The sequence below is a fragment of the Molossus molossus genome, unplaced genomic scaffold, assembly GCF_014108415.1.
Source record: "Molossus molossus isolate mMolMol1 unplaced genomic scaffold, mMolMol1.p scaffold_m16_p_1, whole genome shotgun sequence".
In the NCBI taxonomy this organism is placed as follows: Eukaryota; Metazoa; Chordata; class Mammalia; order Chiroptera; family Molossidae; genus Molossus; species Molossus molossus.
The window spans coordinates 249854573-249882303 of NW_023425344.1; the positions used below are offsets into that span (position 1 = coordinate 249854573).

The 27731-nt window shown below is 45.4% G+C and overlaps 1 protein-coding gene and 1 pseudogene across 14 annotated transcripts in view; one reads left to right on the plus strand and one right to left on the minus strand.

Moving 5' to 3' along the window:
* The window catches only part of WDR20 (WD repeat domain 20), a 75891-nt gene that overhangs the window by 28968 nt on the left and 19192 nt on the right, over positions 1-27731 (plus strand). For 4 of the 14 annotated variants that reach the window (XM_036253160.1, XM_036253073.1, XM_036253137.1 and 1 more), the window contains exon 2: positions 24768-24950. The exons of 2 other annotated variants lie outside the window; for them this stretch is intronic. In XM_036253160.1, the coding sequence (XP_036109053.1) occupies positions 24768-24950 (183 nt within the window). Of the gene's footprint in view, positions 1-8894; positions 9052-9287; positions 9369-21813; positions 21917-23356; positions 24385-24767; positions 24951-27525; positions 27616-27731 lie in introns of those variants that run through there. 8 more of the 14 variants (XM_036253154.1, XM_036253065.1, XM_036253094.1 and 5 more) reach the window with 7 other exon arrangements.
* On the minus strand, positions 7462-8041 carry LOC118624709 (annotated as a pseudogene).

Sequence of the window (27731 nt, forward strand, 5' to 3'; positions counted from 1 at the left end):
TTTATTTTTAAAATATGTTTTTATTGATTTTAGAGAGAGGAAGGGAGAGGGCGGGGAGAGAGAGAGAGAGAGAAAGAGAAATATTGATGTGAGAGAGAGACAGTTGATTCCCTCCCATATGCACCCAACCAGGGTCCAAACCTACACCCTTGGCGTGTGCCCTGACCAGAGATTGAACCGGCAACCTTTTGGTGCACAGGATGACTTGCAACCAACTAAGCCACATGGGCCAGGGCTGATCAAGTTTTTAATGCTCTTCACGTTGCCCACAGCTTTACAGTTCTTATGGCTGCTTTATTTTTCACTTTTGGATAGGTGAGTTAGAGACCTCACTGGTTCTGGGCTTGTCCACTTTGTCACATTTTGCTTTATATTAAATTCAGAATTATTACTTTTTTGTAGATTGTTTTTTGTGTTGGTATACTACATTTTTTTCATTATTTCTCTTTTTGCCCCAAATTCTAGTTTAAAGATGGGAAAATCAGTTTATTTTTGTTAGTATTTTCATGGACTGTCTTTCTGTCCCGTATTTTCAATGTATTTATGTAGTTTTGTTTTTGATGTGTCTTTCTGGTCCTCTTAAATGTTTTCTATTTCATGATTTTTCACAACACTTTCTTCTCCTCTCCGTCCCGCTCCCAGCCACTTTCCCTCCATCAGAAACCCTTCCAGCGCAGATCCTGAAGACGCCTACCTTGTTCTCGCTGCCCTTGCTCTCATCGCCTGCGCACCGCAGAGCCCTCGGCTGCTTTGCTCTTGCCGTCTCTGACTTAATCTCCACGTAGTAGCCAGAGTGATCTTTAAAAATGTGAATCTGGTTGTCAGTCCCAGGCTTACATCTTTCCGTGGTTCTTGTTGCTGTCAGCGATGAAACACAGTGACTAGCGTGGCCCTGCCTGAGCTGGCCCTGCTTACCTTTCCTCCCTCCCCTTGGCTGCCTCTTTCTCACTTGCTGGCCTCCTGTTCACTCTCTAGCAAGCCCGAACCTTCTTGCCAGATTCTTCTATGTGCTGTTTCCTTTGCCTGGAATGTATTTCCATTCCCCATCCCTTCACCAGTTAATTCCTACTCCTTCAAATCGTAGCTCACATGTCATTTTGTTCAAGCCTCTTACCCTGACCCATGGACTACACATCTCCAGGTTATCTCTCCAGCACATGTTATGATAATAATAAAATAATTTAAATTTGAAATTTAATGTCCCTCCTCTCCCCACCCCCAAACTAGGTTGCAAACTCAGGAGGGCTGATTTTATCTGTCTGATCATTGCTGAACTCCTTGGGTCTCGCTCAGTGCCTTTAATGTAGTACAGTCAGCCCTCGTTTATCACGGTCAATCAGTTCCAGACTCTACTGCGATGAATGAAGTTCCGCGAAGTAGGATTCTTTATAAGTCACATATTTTCGCAGTTAGAGCATAGGAAACCTGTTTACGACCTTCTAAATACGTTTTTTAACATTATTAGAGCCCTCTAGACATGAAATAACACCCTTTTAGTCACCATTACACTCGTATTACCCAATATATTAGACAAAATAAGAGAAAATAAGACATAGTAGATGTTACAGATATCATTATTGTACATTTAATCACACACACACAGTTTTTACACACAATCACTAACCTATGAAAATAGTGCAACTTGTTCGATGATGAAATGATGAAGATGAAGAGATGTACTGCACAGCAAAGAAGAGCAAGGTTACTGCTCCTCTGAAGGCACGACCTCAGTAGGAGAGTCTGCAGGTGGTACAGTATCTTCAGCAGGTGCGTCGTCGTCTTCTTCCCTGAAGAAGCCCTAGGAGTAGGCAGTGGGTGTCTGGGTGAGCGGCTGAAGAACATCACGATAGGCAGTTGCTGGCTTTGTCTTTTCATATGTGTGAGGAGGCTTTGTAGGGTCTATAGCTTCATCAAGTGCATTCCAGAACCGCAGTGCATGCATCGTTTGTGGGTCCCATTCATCAATCATGTCCTGTACTACCTTAATAGTTCTCACGACTTGCGAGAGACACTCAAGTGTAAGGCCAACTTCCTTCTCCTGACCCCCAGGAACTTCTGGCTGCTCCTCCTCCTCCTCACTCGCACACTTAGTCATCTCCCAGATCCTCATCAGTTAAGGACACCTGTTCTGGATGATACTCTCCCACCTCAAGGATCTTCTGGAACGTGTTGTTCACGTAGTCCTCTGCTGCAGGCTGGTCAGCAGAGGCAGCTTCTCCATGGAGAACACTCCTCTTCAGATGATACCTCTTCTGGAACTTCTCGAACCAACCCTTGCTTGCCGTGAAATCCATGAACGTTACAGAAGAGGGTCCTGGTTGAGGTTCGTCTGCTGTAAAGCGCTGATAGAGCTGCTCGCCTTCTCCTGGATGACCAGCGAATCCAACGGAATGTTTTTCTTGCGGCTGATGCTGATCCAAATGACTAGGGCAGACTCTGTTTTCACTATGAACTTATTACGACTTGTCACGACGCGCTTTGCTTCCTTGTTGAAAGAGACAGTAGCCGTTGCACAGATGTTCTTTTCATCTTTATGGATGGAGCGAACGGTAGACTCATTCAAGTTGTAATGGCGGGCAACCTCCATGGTTTTCTTGTCATCTTTGATCATATCCAAGAGTTTCACCTTCTCCTGGATGGTAAGCATCTTCCTCCAGTGCTTAGATTCATCGTCAGAAGGCTTAGAAGAAGCAACACGTTTAGGAGCCATTGTGGGGCTTAGATAAAAGTTCTCAGAAATCACAAACACTTAACAAGAGCAAAGATGCTTCTGATGCATAGCAATGTAGAAGTGTGTATGAGAGAAACGAACTTGCATGAGGCTGAGCCAATCAGTGGCCAGGATAGGAAGAGGCTAGGATAGCCAATCAGTGAACAGCACGCTCTGATTGGCTTGGTTTCACCACACCCGATTTTTTGGAAAAAAGTTATTGCCCACACACAAGGAGTGGTCGATCGGTTGCACCTGGCGTTGAAGGATTCCTGGGGTGCTTGAATATATAGGCCTACAGTCCATACGGACAGTCATTTTAATTTTAATTGTAATACAGGGGTGTATAATTGACTCAGACAACGGAGTGCACGCTGTATCATTTTCACTGTCTCAATTAACTTTTTAATGAATATATTTGAAAAAATTGAGATAGAGTGAAGCCGCGAAAGTTGAAACGCGAATTGGCAAGGGGCAACTGTATAGGCACTCTATAAATATTTGAATGAGTGGATAAATGTTTAAGTGACTTTGTCACTTGTTTATTGACATGGGTATCTAGATTACTATGGTAAGCATATTGTCTTGAATGTAGTTGGTATTTGATTAGATATATCAAAGAATCAGTCTCTGACCTTTCTCATCTCTGTCTGGAGATAATGTATTTAAAGAACAGAAGCTATTATGTGTATCTCATTTCTTTTTTTGTTTGTTTTTTTTGTTTTGTTTTTATCCTCACCCGAGGACATTTTAACATTTTCTGTTCAGATAGAGTGGGAGGGAGAGAGAGGAAGAGAGAAAGAGAGAGAGAGAGAGAGAGAAACATCGACGTGAAAGGGACACATCGAGTGGCTGCCACCCGCGAGAGAGAGAGAGAGAGAGAGAGAGAGAGATCGACGTGAAAGGGACACATCGAGTGGCTGCCACCCGCACGACCCAACCGGGGCCGGGGACAAACTACAACCAAGGTATATGCCCTTAGCGGGAACCGAACCTGGTTCTCTCCTGACTGCAGGCCAACACTCTAACCGCTGAGCCAAACAAGCCAGGGCTGTATCTCATTTCTGTACCTTACTCCTCTCTTCCCCCCTTCCCCATACATGTCTCTCATACAACATCTTACCTTGGCACTGGCAACAGGGAGGCAACAGGAAGAAAGCTGAGAAATCTGTTCAGTTTAAAGGTTTTCTTAGAAAGAAAGTCTGCTAATCATCACCGATCAAGTTCTCTATGTAGGAATTTTTCTTTCACTGGTAACAGTGAAAGGGGAAGATTTCCCCCTTAAAGTTAAAAGTAAGGGCATGTTCATGGTAAAAGTTTGGAAAATCCAAATAAGGAAAGAAAATTTCTTATCTCTCCCACAGCTGTTTGTGTTTTTTTGGCCATTCCTTTTTTTAGCACTCAGTTATATATTTAAAAATAATATAGGTCCCTAGCACCTAATATTGTGCCTGGTGCCATGTAGATACTCATTAAGTATTTAAAGAATAAGCCCAGGTATGTGTTCTTTTTCAACTTGAAAATCTTCTACAGCTTCCTAATTTAGTATCTAAATTAGCATTGCTTTTGTTGATAGTGCTTATAACCTATTTTAGAGTAAGTTGAACTTTTCATGAAGGTGTGATTTTTTTTGTTTGTTTTGTTTTAATGAACCTATTAGATCTTTGTAGAAAGTCAGTTGGGCTAAATACTTTGGTTTGGAGTCACCTGTGAGTTCTTTCTTTTTCTCAGTCTACTTCCAATTCTTCAATAAAGCCTGTTGGCTCTGCCTTAAAATATGTCCAGAATCTGATCACCTGTACCTCCTCAGTTTAAGGAAGCACCCTCTCTCACTTGGATCATTACAGTGGTCTCCAGATGGGCTCCCTGCTTCTCCCTTGCCTTGTACATTTGCTGATGGCAGCCAGCAATCTTTTAAACAATACAGGTCAGATCATGTTTGTCCATTGCTTAAAACTTTCTGATGCTGGTCCACATCACAGTAATAAGATCTAATTTCTTTTCTTCTTTCTTTTAATATTTTTTCTTTATTGATTTTAGAGCGAGAGGAAGGGACAGGGAGAGAAACAGAAATATCAATAAGAGAACATCGATTGGCTACCTCTTGCACGGCCCCTCTGGGGATTGGGCCGACAGCCTGGGCATATGCCCTGCCTAGGAATCAAACTGGAGACCTCTTGGTGGATGGGTCGGTGCTCAACCAGTGAGCCACACTGGCCGAGCAAGATCCGATTCCTTTATTATGATCTGGTGCCTTCTCTCTTTCCAAAGCCCTGAAATGATTTGCTACCACATTCTGAGCACATTCAGCCCTCTGAGCCATTGTGTGTGCTGTTCCCTCTGACTAGAATTCTTTCCCTGGGTTGCCACAGGGCTGGCTTCCTCACTTCTTCACATCCTGACAAAGAAGCTTTCTGTTACCCCCACCCAGAAGGACATTACTATCACCCACCATCTCAGCCCCTCGGCACCCTTTCCTGTCTGGTATTTCTTCATAATGCTTACCACTCTCAGATATGAAACGCACTGATTACTCGATGACTAGCTGTACCTCTCCTAAAGTCCATGGCTGGAGGGGTCTCTTTCTGTAGTGCTGAGACCCCAGTACCTACGTAGTGCTTGGCACAGAGTACAACTCAGTAAGTACTGTTGAATGGATAGTGAAGGGACTGTATCTCAAGTAACTTAGTGAGAAATCTTTTTTTAGGACATATTATTGTGACTTCTCATAGACATACTTGATTTCTTAAATAGATAATAAATCCACCTGGTTCAAAATTCAAAGGGCATGCATTGAAGTCTCTCACCTCCTGTCCTTCTGCCCCCTCCTCAGAAGTAACCAGTGTTGAGTTCTTGTATCTATTTCTAGACATGGCTTGTGGGTTTAAAATATTTTTTTCCTTTATTGATTTTAGATAGAGAGGAAGGGAGAAGGAGAGAGACACAAACATGAATGAGAGAGAGCATCGATTGGCCGCCTCCTACGCACCCCACACTGGGGATTTGGCCCACAACCTGGGCATGTGCCCTGATTGAGAATCGAACCAGTGACTTCTTGGTGCATGGGTCAATGCTCAACCACTGAGCCATGCCAGCTGGGCTAGCTTGTGGTTTTACAAAATCACAGATAGAGTCCTATCTCCATTTAAAAATGCAGATTTTGCCCTGACTGGTTTGGCTCAGCGATTAGAGTGCCATCCTGTGGACTGAAGGGTTGCGTGTTCGATTCTGGTCAAGGGCATGTACCTGGGTTGCAGGTTCAATCCCGGCTTTGGTCAGGGTTGTGCAGGAGAACACGAGTTGATGTATTTCACATCAGTTTCTCTCTCTCTCCCTCCCTCCCTCCCTCCCTTCCTTCTGCTTTCTCTAAAAATCGATGTAAAAATATCCTCAGGTGAGAATTAACAAAAATAAATAAATAAAAATGCAAATTTTAGCATCTGCACCGTTTTGTACCTTGTTTTTGTTTGTTTGTTTTGTGAATGTATTTTGGAGACTATTCTTTGTCAGTGTGTAAAGAGCTTCTTTATTTGGTTGATAGCAGCACAATGCCCCATTGTACGAATGTACCATAGTTCCCCCCCTTGATGGACATTGAAGTTGTCTCCAGTCTAGTCTGTAGCTCTTCCAAACGAGGCTGCAGTAAATAACCTTGCACATGTATCATGTTGCTAGTATATCTGAGGAATAAATTCCTATGAGTGGAATTGCTGGGGTAAAGGACATGTGTATTTGTGGGTTTGATAGACATAGATTGCCTTCCACAGCTTATACCGCTCTATACTTCTGGCTCAGCGTGCTGTTATTTAGTCTTTGCCAGCTGACAGATGAAACATGGCATAACACCATAGTTTGTATTCTTATTCTGTGAGGTAATCATCATTTCATATATTGAAGAGCCATTTGTATTCTCTTTTCTGTGAGTTGTCCATGTCATGTACCCACTTCTACTAGGATTTTAGTCTCTTTCTTTCTGTTTACTCATAGGAGTTCTGTCCTTTTTTTTTTTAAAGTAAAGTCTAATTCAGTTTTTTGTTTTTTAGAGAGAGGAAGGGAGAGGGAAAGAGAGATAGACACATCGATCAGCTGCCTCCTACATGCCCCCCACCGGGGATCAGGCCCACAGCCTGGGCATGTGCCCTGACCGGGAATCAAACTGGGACTTTTTGGTGCATGGGTCAACGCTCAACCACTGAGCCACACCAGCCCGGCAGGAGTTCTCTTTTATGTGAATTAACTCTTAATTTATAGTCTGAGTCGCAGATATTTGGTTCCATTTGTCAGTTGACTTCTGGTTTTGCTCATGGTGTTTTTTATTTCTAGGTAGAAATTTTGTTTTATTTTTCATTAAAAAAAGTATTAATTTTTTCACATGGATATGAGTTTTGGGTCATACTTAACCCTTCTAACTTTATCTTTAAATGTCCTCATGGTTTCTTCTTGTACTTCTGAGGTGTCATTATTTATATTTGATATCTCTTTGATACTTCTGAGATTTAGTCTGGTATAAGATGTGAGATGGGGTTTCAAACCTCTTCTCCCCTTTTTAGGGGAGCAAACAGTCAGGATTTCTTGCTATTTCTTGATCCCTATGTCTAATGTGGGGGATAATCTGTCAGCAGTTTTCTGCTGAACTCTGAGTGATGTGACCAGTGGGTGATGTCCAGTATTTTTATTTTTTTTTTCAAAGTACAATTTTTTATTTATTTTTTTCCAGAGAACTTTTCTTTAGTCCTTAAGAACTTAGCTTCTCACATGGGCTTTGGTGGAGGTCATGGGGCAGCACCCGCAGGTATAAATCGGGGTGGGGGTGTTCGGTCCTTCCGGGCTTCACGAGAACGGTTCCTGACTACCTTGCTGGGAATGGCACAGCTCACACAGTCATGTAGTTTCACATACAGCTTGGGAAGCACATAGGCGTCGAAGACACTTGCTTCGGAAATGTCCCTAACGGCTGCGGCCTCTACTATGTTTCGAATGACAAACTTCCTTTTTTTTGAAATTTTGTTCAGATAGAGTGGGAGGTAGAGAGAGAGAGAGAAACATCGACATGAAAGGGACACATCAAGTGGCTGCCACCCGCACGACCCAACCAGGACCGGGGACAAACTGCAACCGAGGTTTGTGCCCTCAGCGTGAACCGAACCCGGGTCTCTCCGATCCACAGGCCAATGCTCTAACCACTGAGCAAAACCAGCCAGGGCAACGAATGACAAACTTCTTAATGGTCTTGTCCTTGGGTACGCATCAGGCACAGTTGGTGCAATGAATAGGCTGCACATGGTTGCGGCCTTTTTTGGCACGACCGTTGTTCGTGCTTTTCTTGGTCATCTTGGAAGCGAGGACCCGAGAGAGCAGTATATTTTTCAGTATAAGTTATGGTTATGTTTATCTTACCAATGTTGACTTAAAAAGAGTAGATGAAGTACAATCTACTGGTGAACATTGTTTTGAAACAGATTTTGGGAAGTTTTTATTTGGTAAAGATTGATAAGATTAATAATAAAAGATGCAATGATAGCTAGTTAACCTAAGGAACGTGTTTAGTACATTATATAAAACTAAAGAAATAAGTGATTGTCCTCATGTGAGTTACTCATGTTGAGGCCTTAGCTCTCTTGACTAATGCCTGGTAATGCCAGTTCATAAAGAGGAGGGTTTAATGGAACGTGATTCTCAGGGCTGTGTTCTTTCTGTCTAGTAGATATCTTGTGTGGACCATCATTTTGCAGAATGAAAGTTCTTGGCTATAGTGATAGAGAATGTTTTGGGATCACCTGCATCAGAATCAATATGGTCTTTCACTGTTTTTGCTCTTTTTTCCCCTTTGCCATGCCACTTAGCCTGGCCTTACCTGTGGCCCATTTCTGCTGCTGCGCTGTATTCTCCTTGCGGCTAGGTTTCCCAAGATTCATCAGGCTTGCTCTCCTACAACCATCAAATCCAAGCTGAGTGTAGTAAGCAGGGTAGCCTACCAGTGGCCTCTTCAGAATCTCTCCATTCCCATTTCTGTGATGAACAAGGTGGCCAAGCTGACACCTTGTTGCCCCTGCACACGTTTTGTATGTCTGCTTGACTTGGTCTCCCAAGTGCCGTCCCACATCCTTGCTTGTACCACTGCCTAAATATTTGACTTCCTATATTTACAAAAACTGTCCGGCTCCTCTTCTCTCTCCCCTTACAGCAGTGGTTGTCTTACGTGTGATCCTCCAGCAGCAGCAGGAGCAGCAGCAGCAACATCTACCCAGCACTGTGGAAATGCAGATTCCGGGGGCCCACTCCTGACCGGCTGAATCAGAAACTGGGGTGGGGCCCAGCAGTGTGTTCACCTTGCCGGCCAGGTGATTTTGATGCACCAACCTTTGAGAACCACTGCCTAATTGGATTGAATTCAGGGCTCTCCTAACAGGAAACTCTCAGTAAAAGCTTATTGGCTATTTAATTTGTAGATTATATTAATAGCCATTGATTAATTTGTATATCATCACAGCTACCATTTATTCAACACTTGCTCTGTGCTGGGCACTGAACTAGGTGCTTTCACATACACTGTCTCACCCTCACAAACCCTCTGCAGAATAGGTGGTGGTGTTTCCCACTGTACAGATGAGCGAGGGAAGGCTTGGAGGGATGAAGAACTTCCAGGGCTGCACAGCTGGTAAGTGGCAGTGTGCTCTGTAGCATTCCACCCTGCCTTTCGCATGGACCCTGTTCCCAAGAGTCCTGTGACTGTGACTGTCAGATGGTCGTAGAGCAAACGGTTATAGTACTCACATTCTGAGATTTCTCCTGTCATAGTCTTAAGCCCATACACTAAGTAGCAACATTTTAGCTTTTTAGAAATAGAAACACAGACTGTTTTACTTCCTTTTCTTACTATTCATTTGTTTACAGTATGTCAGAAGTGGGGGCTTGGAGATCATAGTCCAGCCTCCACGTTTTCACATGTCTACCACGCTCTAGGTGCTGCTCAGTACTGTCTCGGAAATGAACTCACACTTCTGTTGAGGTATAAATTGGTATACTAGACAGAGCTGGCCTCTGAACTTAGCTTTACAGCTTAAGAAATTATACTACATTGAATTTAGTAAGCTCTTAAGTGGTTGGAAAGGTGTCTTTTGGCTGGCTCTGCCTGAGTCCAGCTGCACTGTGACAGTGGAGTGGATGAGGACAGCCGACCGCGCACCGCTTGGACCGACCGGCCCTTTCCGACAACCGGAGAGAGGGCTGTCGTTCAGGCTCCAAGGGCTTCCCCTCGCACTTCAAAATGCCCCACCCCACCCTTGGCTGGTTTGGCTCAGCAGTTAGAGCACGGGCCGTCGGACCAAAGGGTCATGGGTTTGATCCCCGGCCCCAGTGTAGGAGGCAAGCAATCGATGTGTCTCTCGTACATCGATGTTTCTCTCCTCCACCCTTTCCCTTCCACTCTCTCTAAATAAATCAATGGAAAAGTATCCTTGGGTGAGGATTAACAACAAAAAAAATTTTTTTTTTTTAATCCTCACCCGAGGACATTTTTCCATTTTTTGTACAGACAGAGTGGGAGGGAGAGAGAGGAAGAGAGAGAGAGGGAAACATCAATGTGAAAGGGACACATCAAGTGGCTGCCACCCGCACGACCAACCAGGGCCGGGGACAAACTGCAACCGAGGTACGTGCCCTTAGCGGGAACCGAACCCGGGTCTCTCCGGACCGCAGGCCGACGCTCTAACCGCTGAGCCAAACTGGCCAGGGCCAAAAAAATTTTTAATGCTTCCCCCACACATACTTATATACACACATTTTTGGACAGGCAACTAAGTAGAAAAATATATTTATTTGTTTAAATGCCTGTGAGGAATCAAATGCTTGTTTTCACGCTAACTAATGCACTGTACTTCTTAGTACAGTTAACAAAAGTAAATTGATGTTAATGGACTTAACAACAACAATATTTAATACTTACATAGCACTTTGTGTTCAAATTATTTTACACATTTAACTCCTTAATCCTTAAACGCTGTGTGTTAGAACTATTTTATTACTGTCGTCCCCCTTGTCTGTGAGGGACTCGTTACCAGTGGATGCCTGACACCGCAGATGGTACCAAACCCTACATAAATACTGTGTTTTTTCCTGTACACACACACGTATGATACTTTCATTTGTAAATTAGGCACAGCAAGAGATTAACAACAATAACTAATAATAGAGCAATTGTAACAATATGCTGCAATAAAAGTTTTGTGAGTTTGGTGTGGGTACGCTGGACCAAGGAGTGAATCACGTCCCAGGTGGGATTGTGCAGGGCATGAGATTTCACCGCACCGCTCAGAACGGCACACAGTTTAAAATTCATGAGTAATTTACTTCTGGAATTTCCCGTTTGGTATTTTTGGACAATGGTTGACTATGGGTAACTGAAACTGCAAAAGTGAAACTGTGGATGAGGGGCTCCTACTGGCTCCTCGTTTGTGGAAAGGGCCGTGTGGAAAGGCAGGAGCGCGCCCAAGCTCACGGGGCTGGAGCTGCAGGGCAGCCGGCGGCCGGTGCTCCTCACAGGGCAGTGTAGGTTTCAGCTGGCGCCTTCTCCAAAACAGCCACTTTACCCTTTTGAAATGGTACACTGGTCGGTGTTTTTGTTTTCCTGGGTTAGGACCTGCGTGGAGGATGGGACTGACATGAGTTCACACAGAGAAATAATTTAGGTCCATCAAAAATGTTAAATAAGCCCTGGCCGGTTTGGCTCAGCGGTTAGAGCGTCGGCCTGCGGTCCTGAGAGACCCGGGTTCGGTTCCCGCTAAGGGCACGTACCTCGGTTGCAGTTTGTCCCCGGCCCTGGTCGGTTGTGCAGGTGGCAGCCACTTGATGTGTCCCTTTCACGTCGATGTTTCTCTCTCTCTCTCTATTCCTCTCTCTCCCTCCCACTCTACCTGAACAAAAAATGGAAAAATGTCCTCGGGTGAGGATTAAAAAAAAAAAAAAAAAAAGTTAAATAACTCAGTTGTTTGCCAGGGACTCCGGCTGAAGAAGAGTATCCTGTGCTGGAGCAGGTGGCCTTCTGGAACCGGACAATCCTCAGTGCCTTTCTCAGCCTCGTCGTGCGCGGGACAGGCCCTGGCTGGCGCTCTGCTCTGTGCTTGTCCTGTGTCCCTCTTACGGTCCTTGAGTGTGCCGTGGTTTGTCACACCTGACATGCCTGTATGTGGTCCAAAGTCCAAGGACTTGGTGAGAACAGCACAAGTACTTGGACTTGCTTGTCTCCTCAAACTGAAAGACTAACCTGGCCGCGGTACCCTTCATGGAACGTACGTGGGGGAGAGGTCAGGTCCGTCCACACTGCCCTGAAGACTGCCTTTTCCTTGGTGCTGCGGGCGCTGCTGTGGAGCCACTGGTGTTTGGAGCCACAGCCTTCGTCGTAGCCAGGTGGAGCTGGGGCCTGCGTTTCTTAGGCTCCCGTGTCTACGCAGCCTCTGTAACTGCTGCCCGTTCCGCCGTCCTGCTTCCGTGTGCATGTACAGTCGGCAAGATATCCCTGCTGCCAGAATTTTATTAGTATTTGGCCCTGGCAGAGGGAAGATTTTTCTGGAAGGCAGTTAGGAACTTTGGAACAAGCTGTGGGAGTGGGCTTTGGCCTTAGTGCTCAGGAACTTTGAATGATCAAGAAACAAGCACCTCCCTTCTCCCTACAGTTCTGCCTGCTCCCTCCTCAGCCTAGAGAAGCTGCCAGCAGCTGGGACACACCTGTGAACTTTGTGCTGACCAAATGGGTGTCCTTTGGTTTATGCTAAGCTTAATGAGTTTTGCAAGGTCTCCTGTACTTTAGGTTATTAAGTAATATAATTTCAGGCTCTGAGAACGAGTTGCTGTTGTCTGATGTGGTCACAGGTGAAAGGAAAGGAAACAGAAGTGGGTGGGGGCCTTGGGTTCAGTTACTCTAGTGCTTTTCCTGAGTTGACTGGGTACAGTGCACTTGGTAGGGAGTAGGACCGGAGCCCCAAGTTCAGTTGCAGTGTGACTTGATGGGCTGATTTTAGGCCATTCCTTTTATGGCCATTTACTTCTTTGGTCTTAAATTGCAGCATCTTGAGAGCAAATGTACCTGTTTTTTCTAAAGCTCCTTCCTCTCCAGCTCAGTTTGTCTCTGAGTCCATGAATGTAGACCATTGTATATAGAGATAATATTACACAATTATTCGTACTAGGAAATAGTTGCTTCTTCCCTCCACTTGTTTGTGAATTGCTTTATATTTTACTTTTTAAATTAGTAGTTGCAAGTTTTAAATTACAATGAGATAATGATGACAAGTGCTTGGAGTGAAGCACTTGTTGCCAAGTGTTAACTTTTGGGTTATGGTTGATTTCAGCCTTCACTGTGAAGCTTCTCACTCAGTTCCAAGCTGGTGGCCTGCTAACCTACATTTAAAATATAATCTGTCCCAGCTGAGACTATAAATACAATACATCCCTATTGAGCCTAATATTTTTATTTCAGGACTCAATATGTTAACGTTTAAATGCTAAAATATTACTGAGCACAGAAAAACGCATTCTGCTGTGTAAACCTTTTAAGTATTTCTTCTGGACTGAGGATGATTTAGGATTATGTTTTCCTATAGACTCTAGAAAAGCATGGGATTGGAGATCAATTCTCAGTTCAATTCTTGTGTAAAAAATGTGGATTCAACTTTAGAGGCAAATTGGGAGGCAGACTTGGAATGGATTGAATTTCTCAAAGAGAACTCTGAGGAAAGTTATCTTTTTTTTTTGCCACTGTAGCAAATTAGGAGCACACCGTGAACCCTTCTCACACTGTAGTGCTATTTGAAGAGTGAAACAATAGAACCAACCATGCCTTATCTGTCCCCTCAATGGCTGGCTCCTTTAAAGAGTTTTCTTGTCCTTTCTCATCTCACTGGGTGACATCACTGGTGCCACAGAAACTTTAATAACCAGCTCTTGTGGTCCTGATTCATGTAAAACTTATGGTGAAATATATCATCACCTGTTTGTGATATACATCATCCCACTCACGAATTTACTTGATGTAACAGTAAGCTTCCTTTTATTGTGAATTTTACTATTCTCAAGCCACATATTTTCCTGTGGCCCTGTGCTAGCCCATGACATGCTTTAAAACTACTAGAATAATTTCGAAATACTTTCAGTACTGTTGTTTTTTTTTATTTAAAAAATTACACAATATATAATTATTGACAAAAAATTAGAAATTAAGATAGGCACAAAATTATCACCTAAATACTACTCTCTCTTTTAATAACCACTTTTAATATTTTGGTGATAATTTTTTCAAATTGTTTTCTTTGCAAATATATACATCTAAGTAAACAATTAAACTTTAATTATGAAAACTTCCAATTTATCCAAAGTAGAGAGAATGGTATAACGAGCTTCCACGCCCCGTCTCCTGACTTGGCCAGTTGTCTCATGTCTGCTGTTGTGTCACCCTTCCTGCATGAACAAATCCCAAACATTGTCTTTTTTTTTCTGTATTTTTTCTATGTATATGAACTGTTTTGGGAAAATAAAACTACATTTTCATATGTAAAAAATTTACATTTGAACACAGTCTGTTTTTTGACAAATTCATAAATATTCTTTACAGTTGGTCTCTTGATTTATAAGGATCTTTTTATTAACTTGTTTTGCTTTATTCTACAAGATATTCAAAATAACAATACATTGTTGTTACTAATAATATGATTATAGTATGAATACAGTTTTTAGATTTCTTTGTGATTATTTTTGTCAGAACCCCATTTTTATTGTTGCATTTTTCATTTAATGGTATAGTAAATGCTATAGTAAAATAAGGAAATACCTTCATTTTAAATGGCTGCATGATATATTTACCCATTTTTTTCTTGGAACACATAGGATATTAATAATGTTTTGTTATAAACGGAGCTGAGTTGACTGTCTTTGTACATGTTTGCTCATTATAATTTTTTAACATTTAAGATAGCATACGAACAGGAATGTATATAAGTTTAAAGCTCTATTAATTTTTCACAAAGTAGAATCAACCCCAGATTAAGAAACAGCATTCCTGGCCAGCCAGAGCCTCCCCTGTGGCCCCTTCCCCACCCTCCTCGAGGGTGACCACTGTCCTCACTTCCCACGTCACAGGTTAGTTCTCCTTGATTTTGAACTCTGTGTAAATGGCATCATTTAGTGTATGCTTCTCAGGATTATGTTTGAGCTCTGTCCGTGTTTGTCCTCTGCCTGTACCCCATGAGCAGTCTGTAGATAGCCCACTGTGGATCTAGCCTGCTTTGGATGGACATTTGTGTTGGGCCAGTTTTTAGCTATGACAAATAGTTCACACACTTGAAAAATATTTTCTAAAGATAAATTCCTAGGAGTTGGATTTATGTCTGAGAGAAAGGAGGCTTTTGCTACACATTGACAAATTGCCCTGCATAAAGGCTGTGCCAGTTTACACTCCCGCGGGAGTTAGGCGAGGCCTGCCTCTCCGCATTCCTGTGTGTGCGTGCCGGCCCACTGGTCCGAGTTGAAACTGGTGCCATTGCATTACCGGGGCTATCCCAGTGCCCGATCATTTCAGGGGCCTGCAAGGGCTTTTTAAATCCCACAGGGGAAACCAGCAGAAATGTTGGAGTGGCTCTTCCCATGGTGGCCCATAACACAGTTGTGCCCTAAAAAATGCTGGGTTAGTTGGGAAGATGACATGTATGACAAATGACCAACAGCACAGTTGCCACATGAGTAGTTCCAGTAATGCTATAAGACTAGATGAAGGAAAAATGAAAGCTTTCTTTGCAGCAGTACTTAGGACAGGTCAGCTCTCTGGTCCTCTCATTGATTTGAGGTTACTTGCTTCAGCTGAGGCCTGGCTGGGTCAGACACTGAATGACAGAGGCCAAAGCCAATGTTTCGGCCACTGCATTAGTGGAGGATCTGCCTTCATTGTGTAAGACGAGTTTAATGTTCTCTCTACCTCTCGTGCTTCCTGTTTAAAAATACAGCAGTGTACTGACTCCAAAATGCCATCTTTGAAGTAAAATTACTGGTACACATCGGTGTCTTTTTTGAAATTTTGTATGTCACAGATTCAGTAGGTCGTTGTCCTAGCTAAAGTCGGGTGCTTGAGAAAAGGACAGCACTGCTTGCTGTGGTTAAAAGCACAGTTCTAGGCTCTGTGAGCCTTGGGCAGACCACTCTTCCCTGGGCCTCAGTTTCTCTGTAGGATGAGGAAATGGGGGCCAGAAAACGGCAGGGCCGCTACACAGCTGGGGATTTAGGACCTCCCTAGCTTCCAATAGGAGCTCCTCTGCCAGTCGTTGCTTATGTTGCTGAGCAACTTGAATCAGAAAAAATTAAGATCAGTTGTGTGCTGTGCCAGGCACCACCGTAAGCACACGAATCGTCTACTATAGGAGCACAGTGGCCAAGTCAGCAGCATCTAGGCACTGCTCCCTGCTAGATGTCCTTTAGCTTACGAGTGCTGTCAACACCTAGAAAGTCACAAAACTCCCCACCCTACCCCTTTCAGGGGGAACTTTACAATTTTCCTAAAAATATCAAATGAGTGTCTTTTGCAGAAAAATGAAAGCATCTTGCCTTTTCTTCCATTTGAGATGGTGTTCCCTTAGGAATAGGAATACATATTTCTATACATATATAATAGAATAGTTTAATAAAAATAGGTTATTAGCCCTGGCCGGTTTGGCTCAGCGGTTAGAGCGTCCGCCTGTGGTCCGGAGAGACCCGGGTTCGGTTCCCGCTAAGGGCATGTACCTCGGTTGCAGTTTGTCTCCGGCCCTGGTTGGTCGTGCGGGTGGCAACCACTCGATGTGTCCCTTTCACATCGATGTTTCCCTCTCTCTCTCTCTCCCCCTCCCACTCTGTCTGTACAAAAAATGGAAAAATGTCCTCGAATGAGGATAAAAAAAAAATAGGTTATTGAATATGTCAACATTTTAATGAGATGAGATCTGGTGTCGGGACGCGTGCAGATTGAATTTATCTGGACGAAGCTCTTACGATAGACTCACCCTGAACATGGAGTGTGACACACGAAAATGAAGGCAGGGTGGACGTTGTTGCAGCTGAGTGTTGTTTAAGTTCATTTCTTAAAAGCTACTCCAAGGGAAGAGGAGTAGATTTTGCATAGCTAACAGTTTTAAGTGACAGGCTGCCTTGGGAAAAATGACACGTGATAACAGCAGAAGCCTGTTGTTTAGCAGACGTTTGAGTGACAGCACTGGGCCAGGAGGAAGCTTCCTCCCGTACCAGCGCACCCACAGCACTCTCAGAGGAGCTGGCCTGTGGTGACAGCAAGCGGCCCCACAGATAGCTGTGCACTTTGTGACCGCGCACTTCTTCCCATTGTGGGGTGACGGGGAAGTGGCCTCCTGCAAGGCACTTGTCATCATTCTGGGTTCTGAGGTTGTCTGGCTTTGCCCTTCTCTCCCTGCCATAGAGTCCCTGCCCCTCTTGTCAGGGGCCTGGAGTGGGAGAGGTGGGTGCCCCTCTAGGCTCAGAGCCCGTCAGCCACATGCTAGGGAGGGACATGTAGTGAGGGGGGGCCTGGTGTGTTTCTGAGAAGGAAGGAGCTGCTGTCTTGTTTGGGAAAATCATATTGGAAGAAACATGCTCCACACGGGTTTGCTGCCGTCTGCAGGAAGTTTAGGGCACAAGGAAATATTCCTGTTTCTCCTCATTTCTGTTTCTTTGTGGGCATTAATGAATGATGAGAATTTTCAAAGCCTCTGTGATAAGCAGCAGATCCTTATGATTTCAGGAGACATACAAGTTTAAAAGAGCAGAACGAACTGCTCACGGGCCAGGCATCATACTTGGGACTTGCGTGTTTTACTCCATTTTAATAACAGCCCTGCGAGGTAAATGTGTTGTGAAGGTAGGGGTGGAATCTGGGCCACATGGAGCAGGGCTGGCTGTTTGTTCCCACTCCAGCAGGCGTGGGGACGTGGAGTCACACAAGGGTGGAGTTGTAGAAGCAGGCACCGGCTTCTGTCAGAGCAGCGGGCGCAGGGGAGGGGCCAGGGGACTCCAGCCACCTCCTGGGCTGATTCCGCCCAGCACCGGGGAGCTGATGCGAGGGGAGCTTTGAAAAGCAGGAAGTGACAGCTCTGTCTGCTGAGGGCACCCAGGGAGGCACTTGTTATTAGGATCTTGGTCAGCAGAAGGGTTAGGTTTGCTTTCATACATGTCTGGCCACTTGTCTCTTCTGGTTTTCGGAATTGCTTCCCTTCTACAGTAAATATTTCATGAGACCTGCTCTGCGCCAGGCCTAGGACAAATACACTGCTGCCCTTTCAAACTGAAACTGTGCAGTTGGTTGACTTTTCCTACTGGGACTGTGATCCCAAACCTGACTGACTTCTGACAGACTGATACTTTACAAATAAGGGTTAGACTCTTTCAATATCGTTCATGCCAGTTATGCAGGTTTGGGGGATGTAACTGTTGAACCGAAGACACTGAGAAGGATGGGGTGTGGGTGTCTCGCAGATTAGACTAGTTTTGTTTCTGCTTCAGGGCAGGTGGTTTGGACACTAGAACCTGTGCGTGCCTCACAGCTAACTGACTGTTAACTGATGTTAAATTGTTGACCAGCGCGTGAAGTGTGGGCAGTGAAGTGTTTGAAAATCCCTGGTATTTTTGTTATGAGAGCCAGGTTATTTTCCACTGCGTTAAAGAAACTTTTAAAAATAGTACATTGAACCTAGTTCACAAAGTGAACATATTTCAGCTCTGAGTGTCTGAGCCTCATTGCATTCAGCCTGTGATTTGGAAGGCTGTGGTGTTCCCCAGGTCTCCTCCCATGGTGACCAGCTAGGTGTATGTGGTCCAGCTCAGACTGTGCACTCACCCCTCGCAGGCACCAGGAACCCTAGCCTGGCTAGGTGAAAAGCCTCCCCAAGAAAGGCTGTGGGATGGCCCTTGTGTTGTGGCTGACTTTGGATCCTGAGTCTTGCTTAGGTAGGACTCCACTGGTCCCCTTCTTTCTGATCAGTGATCCCTTGTTCACTCTGGGCCCCGTCCTGGTCATCTGGGACGAGGGCAGAGGAGTGGCAGTGGACAGCTCGGCCTCAGTCCCCCCTGGTTTTCAGATGGCACATTGGTGCTTCCAGGCACTTGGGTTGCTCCAGCTGTTTTTGACTAATCCATTCAGGCCATCGGTGACTCAGCAACCTCCTGACTTTTTCGCTTTTTAAAAGGAGCTGGACTTTCACAGTATATGGAAGGCAATTAGCACGCACAGTTGATGAATGTGGCACGCAGTGGGTTAGCACCTGCGAAGGTTGAGCACACCCCCCAGAGGTGAGATCAGGAGGAAGTGACCTTGGTGCTGCTGTGAGCAGAAGCGTGTGAATGTCAGGCATCAGGCTGAAGGTGCTCTGAGCGAGAGGAGGATGTGAGGAAAGGCCAGAAGGTGTGGAGAGCGCAGGCAGCCTCTGGGGGTGAGGTGTGTGGAGGGGCCTGTATTAGGAAGGCCTGTAGATACCAAGCATGGGAGCCAGCCGATGTTACGCCACACCTGGCAGAGCCCAGGAGGGTTTCAGTGGGAGAGTGACCCAAGGCTTCATGAAGATGAACCTGGCAAAGTTTGTGGGATGAATTGGATGTGGGCAGAAATGGGTGGAAGGAGCCTGGTGCCAAGCCAAGGAGGCCGGCTAGGCTGGATGGGGCCCAGGGAAGGACCACCTGGGGTCTCTGCAGCTGTTGTTGGTGGGGGTGCCATACAGGAACCCTACCGAGCCAGCAGGCCTTTAAGCTTGGGAGAGGGTTAGGGGGAAAGAGAGTGGTGTCTGGCGTAGACGAGGTGAGTTTCTGGCGCGTCGGGTGTTTTGCAGCTGTTCGATATGCCAGTAAAATGACTCGTTTCTGGCAGGTTCTGTGGGACTGATTCTCTCTGAGGTGATTCTTGGATGAGGAAGGAGAATGCGACATTTTGGGAAAATAAAGCCACCTGTATTATCTACATTGCCCCATAATCATAATCTGATGCACTTTTCAAAAGAGGTCTTTCTGAGATAACTTTTCATGTCGCATCAAATGCCTCTGGGTCCTCAGGAGTACCAGGTAACAGGCCACTGACCCCGGGAAGCCCCTTCCCTCAGGTGGGCCAGACCCCACTGGTTCACCTCTCTGCCTCCCTGTTGGCGCAGCAGCTGGGCCGGTGGCCCAGGCGGGGTCTGGGGTGAAGGTGTGAGCTGGAACAGGAGGGTTCTCTTGCAGACCTTGGTGGTGCTGGAAAGAGATGCTCATTAGTGTTGAACCGACCAAGCTGACTCCGTATTGCAACAGTATTTGTCATAAAAAGAATGCCAGGGATTTTAAGGATGAAAAGTCCAAGGAAAAGAGAAACATGACATCTTTTTTTTTTTATCCTCACCCAAAGACATTTTTCCTTTTTTTTTGTTCAGATAGAGTGGGAAGGAGAGAGAGAGAGAGAAACATCAACATGAAAGGGACACATTGAGTGGCTGCCACCCGCACGACCAACCAAGGCCGGGGACAAACTGCAACCGAGGTACGTGCCCTTAGCGGGAACCGAACCTGGGTCTCTCTGGACCACAGGCTGATGCTCTAACCGCTGAGCCAAACTGTCCAGGGCAAAACATGACATCTTAAAGTTTGTACTTACTGATCAGAGATTTGGGTAGCCAGCTCTGTTTCTGTAGTAGGAGTTTTAAACCATCATTTAAAAATTTTCTGTGAAGTTGAGAATAAAACACTGACAAATTATTTGTAATTATTAGCTCCTTATGCAGAAACTAATGAGCATAATGATAAAATTTAATCTTACCGTTGGAACAATTGGAATTTCATTTATTCAACAGATATTGAGTATTTATAACATACTGGATACTCTTTTGGAATTGAATAAGCAAATGTGATCTAATTATTAAAATTGATAAGACATTTTAATACATTGGTTTGGGTAGAATTCATACTTAAGAATATAACCGGCTGGTGTGGCTCAGTGGTTGAGCATTGACCCATGCATCAAGAGGTCACTGGTTCGATTTCCGGTCAGGGCACATGCCCAGGTTATGGGCCAAAACCCCACTGTGGGGCATTCAGGAGGCGGCCAATCGATGTTCTCTCTCATCGATGCTTCTGTCTTCTCCCCCTCCCTTCCTCTCTCTTGAAAATCAATAAAGAAAAAAATAAAAGAAATTCACTTAAAAAAAAAAAAAGAATTCAGATCATTGGCAATAGTTAGGATGCAGAAGCATTAAAAAATATTCCTAAGTGTTTGAAATCCATCTATGCAGAATCCACCAGCAAGCTGAAAAACAAAAGCGAATTCTGTGGAACAATACAATGGTAACTGTTTAAGAAAAAAGTCCTGCTCCTTAAAGGAGTTTTCATTGCAATTTTTTATCATAATTGTAACTTTGTTGTAATTGATGATAACAGACATAGAACAGTACTATAATCACATAAGTGATTAAATACTAAATTTTGTGGAATGAATTAAGTTCTTGGGAACTGAGATAAAGGAGCCGGCACAGAGAATAGTGGTTGAGAAAATGCTTGCTATGAGGTGGTGGGACCTGAACTGATAGGTAAGATTCCTGGAAACAGGCGAAGGAGACTGTCCCAACCAGGAGGCTGCCTGCCTGTACCACCTCACGCCATGTGGTGTGGGGGCAGGACCCCTGAATTCCTCCCCAGGTTCCTCAGCTGTAAGATGCGGGTAGCGTTATTGCTGACTTGGAGGGGTGCTGTGAGATTAAGTGAGATGGTGAGTGGTATACAGAAAGTGGTGTGATGTTAGGGAGGAAGGAGGGGCCAAACCTGGGAGGGCAGGATTGCTAGTTGGCATCCTACTCTGATGTGATGGAAATGAGGAAGCCATTTGACTGAAGTGGTATGGGACGGGATGAATTAATGATGGTAGCTACCATCTGAGTGCTGCTGTGTACTCTGCTTTATATCCATTATCACCGGCCTCACCACTGCCCTACAGGGGCACTGGGGGGCGGGTTGTGCTCTGAGGCTGGGGGTAGGGGTGGGGGGGAGCACCTTGCACACAGGTCACCTTGCTACCAAGAGGGAAGGCAAGGCTTGAGGCCGGGCCTGCCTGGTTCCAGAGTCTGGTTTTCCTCCTGCCAGACTGCCTTTACCTGGGAAGCCACCATGGGGCGACTGACCCCTGGGGAAGAGGAGAGGCCGGCCCGGGGAGTGATTACTGCTACTAAAAAGGTGTGTGAGTTCAGAGTACATGTGGGTACACCTCCACCCTCAAAAAAGGAGGAGGAAGAGAAAATAGGGCAGCAACACTTATCAACGGAAAAAGAGACAGAGCCTAGTGACTAGCTTTAGAGGAAGGGACAGGAGGCGTCAGAGTCGATTGTGCTGGACTTGGGCTCCGGAAAGCTCAGGTACCATGGCGGAGCCCGTGGGACTCTGGGAAGTATACTTGATTGTGGGCACACACCTAGTAATCAGTCAGGCCTCACAGGAATCCCCGTTGCTGTAGGTGCATGTTGCCCGGCCAGACTTCTGCTTCAGTACCATCAGAGTGCCAGTGGGGCTGGGCAGGGAGGGTGACCTTCCCGGAGAAGACGTGTTCTGAGGGTCCTTGGGCCTGGGTCTACTTTTGTGCCTTCTAGGACACCGCTTCTCCCACCAGTGTTGAAGGATTAATTTTTAAAATTTCCAGTCTGTCTGGACTGATTAAAACATTTTGTAAAATAGAAAAGGAATTGAAAAAGACATACAGAATGCAAACTCTAATTTTTTATTATTAGGTTGAACAGATAAAAAATTACTTTGTCACACTGCCCTAAATGTTTCTAAAACTTATTAACAATTTCTGAATTTAATTTTGATCACAGGCTGTTAAACTATTTACGGACTAGTTCACTTTGAGAGCAGTGATCTAGGAGGAAAGGTTATTCAGCAAATTAGTAACAGGCCTGGCCGGTTCCCGCTAAGGGCACGTACCTCGGTTGCAGTTTGTCCCCGGCTCTGGTTGGGTCGTGCGGGTGGCAGCCACTCGATGTGTCCCTTTCACGTCATTGTTTCTCTCTCTCTCCCTCCCACTCTGTCTAAACAAAAAATGGAAAAATGTCCTTGGGTGAAGAAAAAAAAAAAATTAGTAAACAGGATGTTTTTGGAATATTTACATGACTTAAGAGTAAAAATAGCCTTTCAGTTGGCATTTAAAATATTTGAGGTGTTTGTTCACATATAATCTGATTATAGGCAACATCTTTTCCGTAAGGTTCCATGTTAGGGTCAGGGATATAGAATAAATATGGAGTGGGCAAAACTAGGTTTACATTGTATATATGGAAACAAATACAATAATTAATAAATAATACAGGAATAAACTCTGTTTCGCATACTCATGCCTGTAGACCTACTGTTGCCCACCCCTGTGTACCAAGAACTGAGGCAAATGTGGTTATTATAAGGGATCCATAGGTTTAAATTAGTTGCAGTGCTTGGAAAAACAGGTGCTTTCACTTCCTCTGTTGTTTCTGAGAACCTCTGTACATTCTTTTGTTCATTTCATTTATGTTAGTGTGTTTTCTCTGTTAATTTTTGCCTTGCCTTTGAATTGATTATATTTCAGTTTATAATGTTAGGTATATTCTTTTAGGGGTGGTTCCCTAAGCAAATTTTTATTTAAAAATCTCCAGAACTGTGTGTGCTGACATAGAGACCGTGTAATAGTTTTATATGCTCGCGTTTTGAGTTTGAGTTCTGTCTCTCACTGCCTGAATTCCAGAGGACTTCCCCTCAGGGCTGGGCTTCCAGGTGCCAGGTCCCGCCTTTGCTCAGAGATACCTGTCATTTGGAGATCCCTCTTCTTCTCAGCGTTGTATTTGTTCTCTGAAAATCAGACTTGAGAATACTCGGTACAGTGCGCAGGCCTCCTTGGGAGGAAGAAATCTTCAGAAGCTACACAGGGAGGGGGTGGTCAGTAGAGAACAGAGCCGTGTGCCCCAGAGCAGTGACAAGGCCCCAGTGATGTTTGAAGGACGCAGTCAGCAGTGTAGTTGTCTCCATCTGGGGTTTTCAAACAAGAGTGGGAGGGGTGGGTTTCCTCTGTTTCAACCAGAACAGCCCAGCACATTGGAGTGCACAGGACATTTCTCATGAAGAAAAGAACCCTGCTTCACAGGGAGGGAGGCACACTGAAAGGCACATTTAGTCCAAGTCACACTAAAGCAGCTTTTACTGCTGGGGTGTGTGGCTGTGTCTTCTCTCTGTCCCTTTATGGTCAACAGACCTGGTTCCACATCCAGCCCTGCCATGTACTAGGTAGGTATGGTGACCTTGGCTGAGTTATTTAACGTCCCCAAACTGGTTTTCTCGTCTGTAAAATGGGGCAGTGTGCCTACCTAGAAGGATCACTTAGGATGAGAGATGGTGCATGCACTGCACTTGAGTGCACGTGGGCTCGAGGGTGAAGGCTGAGAGTGTAGGGAGGAACAGCCGAGGAGCCTGCGTCCCGCAGTGGTCGGCCAGCAGGAGTGCAGCGGGATCGCCAGAGGCTTTCAAGGGCTCTGGGCCCACCCCTGGTTACTGGTTCTTGTGGTCTGGGGTGGGGCTTGAGAATTTGCATTTTTGAGTTTCCAGGTGATGCTGCTGCTGCCACTACTGGTCTGGGGACCACACTTTGAGAACCACGGGGCTACAGGTAACTCACCAATGAGCATGTAGGTGCTGTAGATACATTTGAAAGTTGAGCTTTTGTGTGGTTAGAGGTACTCTGTTAGAAAATGCTTGGAATGCATTTTGCGAATACTGAATTTAGTATCTCAGGTATGTTTCCTCCTGAAGTCCAGGAATCTTAGTTACATATATTTGAAGAAGAATAAGTTGTGAAAGTAACAGTTATAAACATTGTATGGATAGTCTAACAATGTCAAATCTGCTGAGGTATGTGAAAGTGCTTTGATAAAATGCTAAAATATGAAAAAGTATTTTAAATAACTTTGCTTTTAAGATTGAACATCATAGTGGAGTATAAAATAGTGTAACTTAGATTTCTCATCTCAATGTGCTGTTTACTGTGTGTATTTTTCTCTTTCTCCTCCAGGCTGCTGACTTGAGTAAACCAATAGATAAAAGGATATACAAAGGAACACAGCCTACTTGTCATGACTTCAACCACCTAACAGCCACAGCAGAAAGTGTCTCTCTCCTAGTGGGCTTTTCCGCAGGCCAAGTCCAGCTTATAGACCCAATCAAAAAAGAAACTAGCAAACTATTTAATGAGGAAGTAAGTAGCACCCTGCCTTAGCTGTTAAGAATCCCTTTAAGAATTTATATGTCCTTACCAAGGGGAGTGGGCCTTATTGTACACTTTTGAGCTGAGCCCATTTCTCGTTCTCTCGGCTGTCCTACCTAGTATTACCCACGTTTACATGTGCTGAATGAACGTGTTGCCTCTACCTGTTCTTCCCTGGGGAACTGTTCTATGTGTTTTTGTGCAGCATGCTCAGGTCTCTAGCAAGTGCTTTAAAACTCTGCTGTCATGGAGGTAGGGGTGAGACTCTGACTTGGTATTTATAATTTAAATAAGAACATAAAGAATTCCAGACTTTGTTCCCTCACCAGACAGTTCTGTGCAGACCAGTGAACTCAGTGACACTCTCTTGGGTGGCTTACACCGCACTTAAAGCTCGCGTGTGTGTTTGACAGGCCTTTGGCTGAGGAGCAGGTCTCTTGCTTTGAAAATATTTGCTGTTAAGTCACCTTTGACACAGAGAGAAATCCTGGCACTTAAAATTGGATCACACGACAGAGCTTTTGCCAGTGTTGTAGTATGTACTGGGGTTGTAGCGTCTTCAGTTTCATTCTGGAAGGAGCCTGAGACATCGGAGCTGTCCTTTGAGGAACACATCAAGGCCGTGAAACGTGGCAAGTCCAAGTTGCCAAATAGGTTATATTTGTGAAAGCTGTCGGAGTGGCTTTTCAGCCCCAGGAAATGCTGTTACATGTTTGATTTCTCCCTCCTGTTTCAGCACGACTCTCCTGGCCATGGGAACGGTGGTGTAGGCTCGCCGAGGTCCGAGTCCTGGGCCCAGCCTTGGTGTGCCCTCAGCCCTGATCTGTCGGGGCAGTCCTGTGGAAGCCTTCTTCACAGGAGGGCAGTGGGTTCACACTGTGCATGATTTTAATGCTGTTACCTTGGAACAGGAGCACGTTATAGATTCTGGTTTTTAAGAAATAATTTTGTTTGGGGAAGAATATTCAACTTGACAAATTGTTAGATTCTTCTCCATTCCTTATGATGTGTGCTGCCCATGTGTACCTAGTATCCGTCCAAGTGCTCCTGTGTGACTCGGCCGCGGATCTGGTGAGGTCATTGGACCACGCCATCTCCTCTTCTGGTCTCATCGAGGTTGACTGGAAACAAATCTGCCATCTGCATCGAAAAACTAGAGGAAAAGGATTTAATTCTATTTTCCGTTCAAAAAGTTTAAGCAGAAAATTATTCTATTTACCTAGATATTTTATTAGTATCATCTGAGGAAGTGACTTCTAAGTTAGCTGGATGATACATGTTTTTGGTGGGGAGATGGAGTCCTACCACCAGCCTTCTCTGCACTGTCAGTAGAAATCGCGGATGTGGACTCACTGCGGGGTTCTGGTCGTGCTGAGGTAGGGCGTGCTACCGAGAGGGAGGGGTTGGAACCATGTGAGGGCTGTTGGGAAACTAGATTGGGAGGCTGCTCTGGCCGAGGATGGCACAGAATGCCACTTAGAGAACAAGAGGGTTTGTGTGTCATCACTGGGGGCAGGTGGGAGCCGGAGACCACAGGTCCCTGAGTCTCGGAGCCCTGAGAGCCCGCAGATGCATCAGTCAGACCCGTCTGTCACTCTGGACACCTGGAAGTCGCAGGCTAGAAAGCACCTCCTTGCTCTTAGTGGTCTACACATGGCTCACCTCATGCCCTACATTTTATTTGAAAAACAGCTGTTCATAAGCTGGGACTGTGGATGGTATAATGCCAACTTGGCATTTTGACTTGAGACTGAAGTGGATTGTCCTTCACAGTAAGGAAGTTCTTTGGCTGTGCGGATGACATTTCATCAGGCTTTGGTCAGGCTGGCTAAGAGCGAGGGTCGTCAGAGGCGTGTTTCTCAGAGTGCCAGGAGTGGGCTGGCGTGGGGATGAGAGTCAGGGGGCTTCGTGCTTTTAGATGGTCCCTCTGTCCAGGGGTGTGGGCAGCTGTCCCATGTTGCAGATGAGGAACTTGTCAAAGAGAAGGTAAGTGATTGTCTGCTCAGGTGCGCCTTGGTGTTAGAGCGGGAAGCAGAGGTTCATTCCTCAGGCTCTTACTGGGCGTGGCCTGTGAGCCCTGCAGTGTGGTCGCAGGGTGGGCGGGCCCTGTCCTCCCGGGAGCTCTCACTCTAGCAAGATAAGATGGAAGTGTGCTGGGCCAGGCGCTCAGCAGCGTCATGAGCAAGTGCTGGGGGTCTGTGCGAGCTCCTTTCTTCAGGATGTAGCAGACACCGTGACGTCAAATCAAAAGTGAGGCTCGGTGGGAGAAGTCCGAGAAGGCTCCCAGAAGGTGACATTTGATATCTGGGTCTTGAAAGATGCAGAGGAGTTAGAGGAGGGTGAGAAAGGCCTTTAGAGCTGGAGGAACAGCACAGAACCAGTGGGGCCAAGGCACGGCATGTGGGCCTCAGGTGGCAGGAGGCCAAGCAGGGCAGAGAAACTGCACCTAGACTGGAAACGCCCTCTGTGACCTGCTGGCAGATGTGCATGTGACACTGCTGGAGGCTGTGGGGGAAGCTTTGGGCTTTTACTCAAGGGAGTGACAGGATCAAATGTGTTTTTTTAGAGCTCTTGTCAGCACTTGTGGAAGGATTGGAATGAAGAAAGAGAGAATGAAGGTAGCAAGACCAGTGAGGAGGCTCTAGTGACTGTCCAGGTGAGAGCTGAGGGCTTGGACTAGAGGTGTGGCCACTGTTTCATTCCACAGACCTTGATCACCTACCACGTGCCTGGCACAGGGTCTGCAGCGGCAGATAACCCCTGCCCTGCACC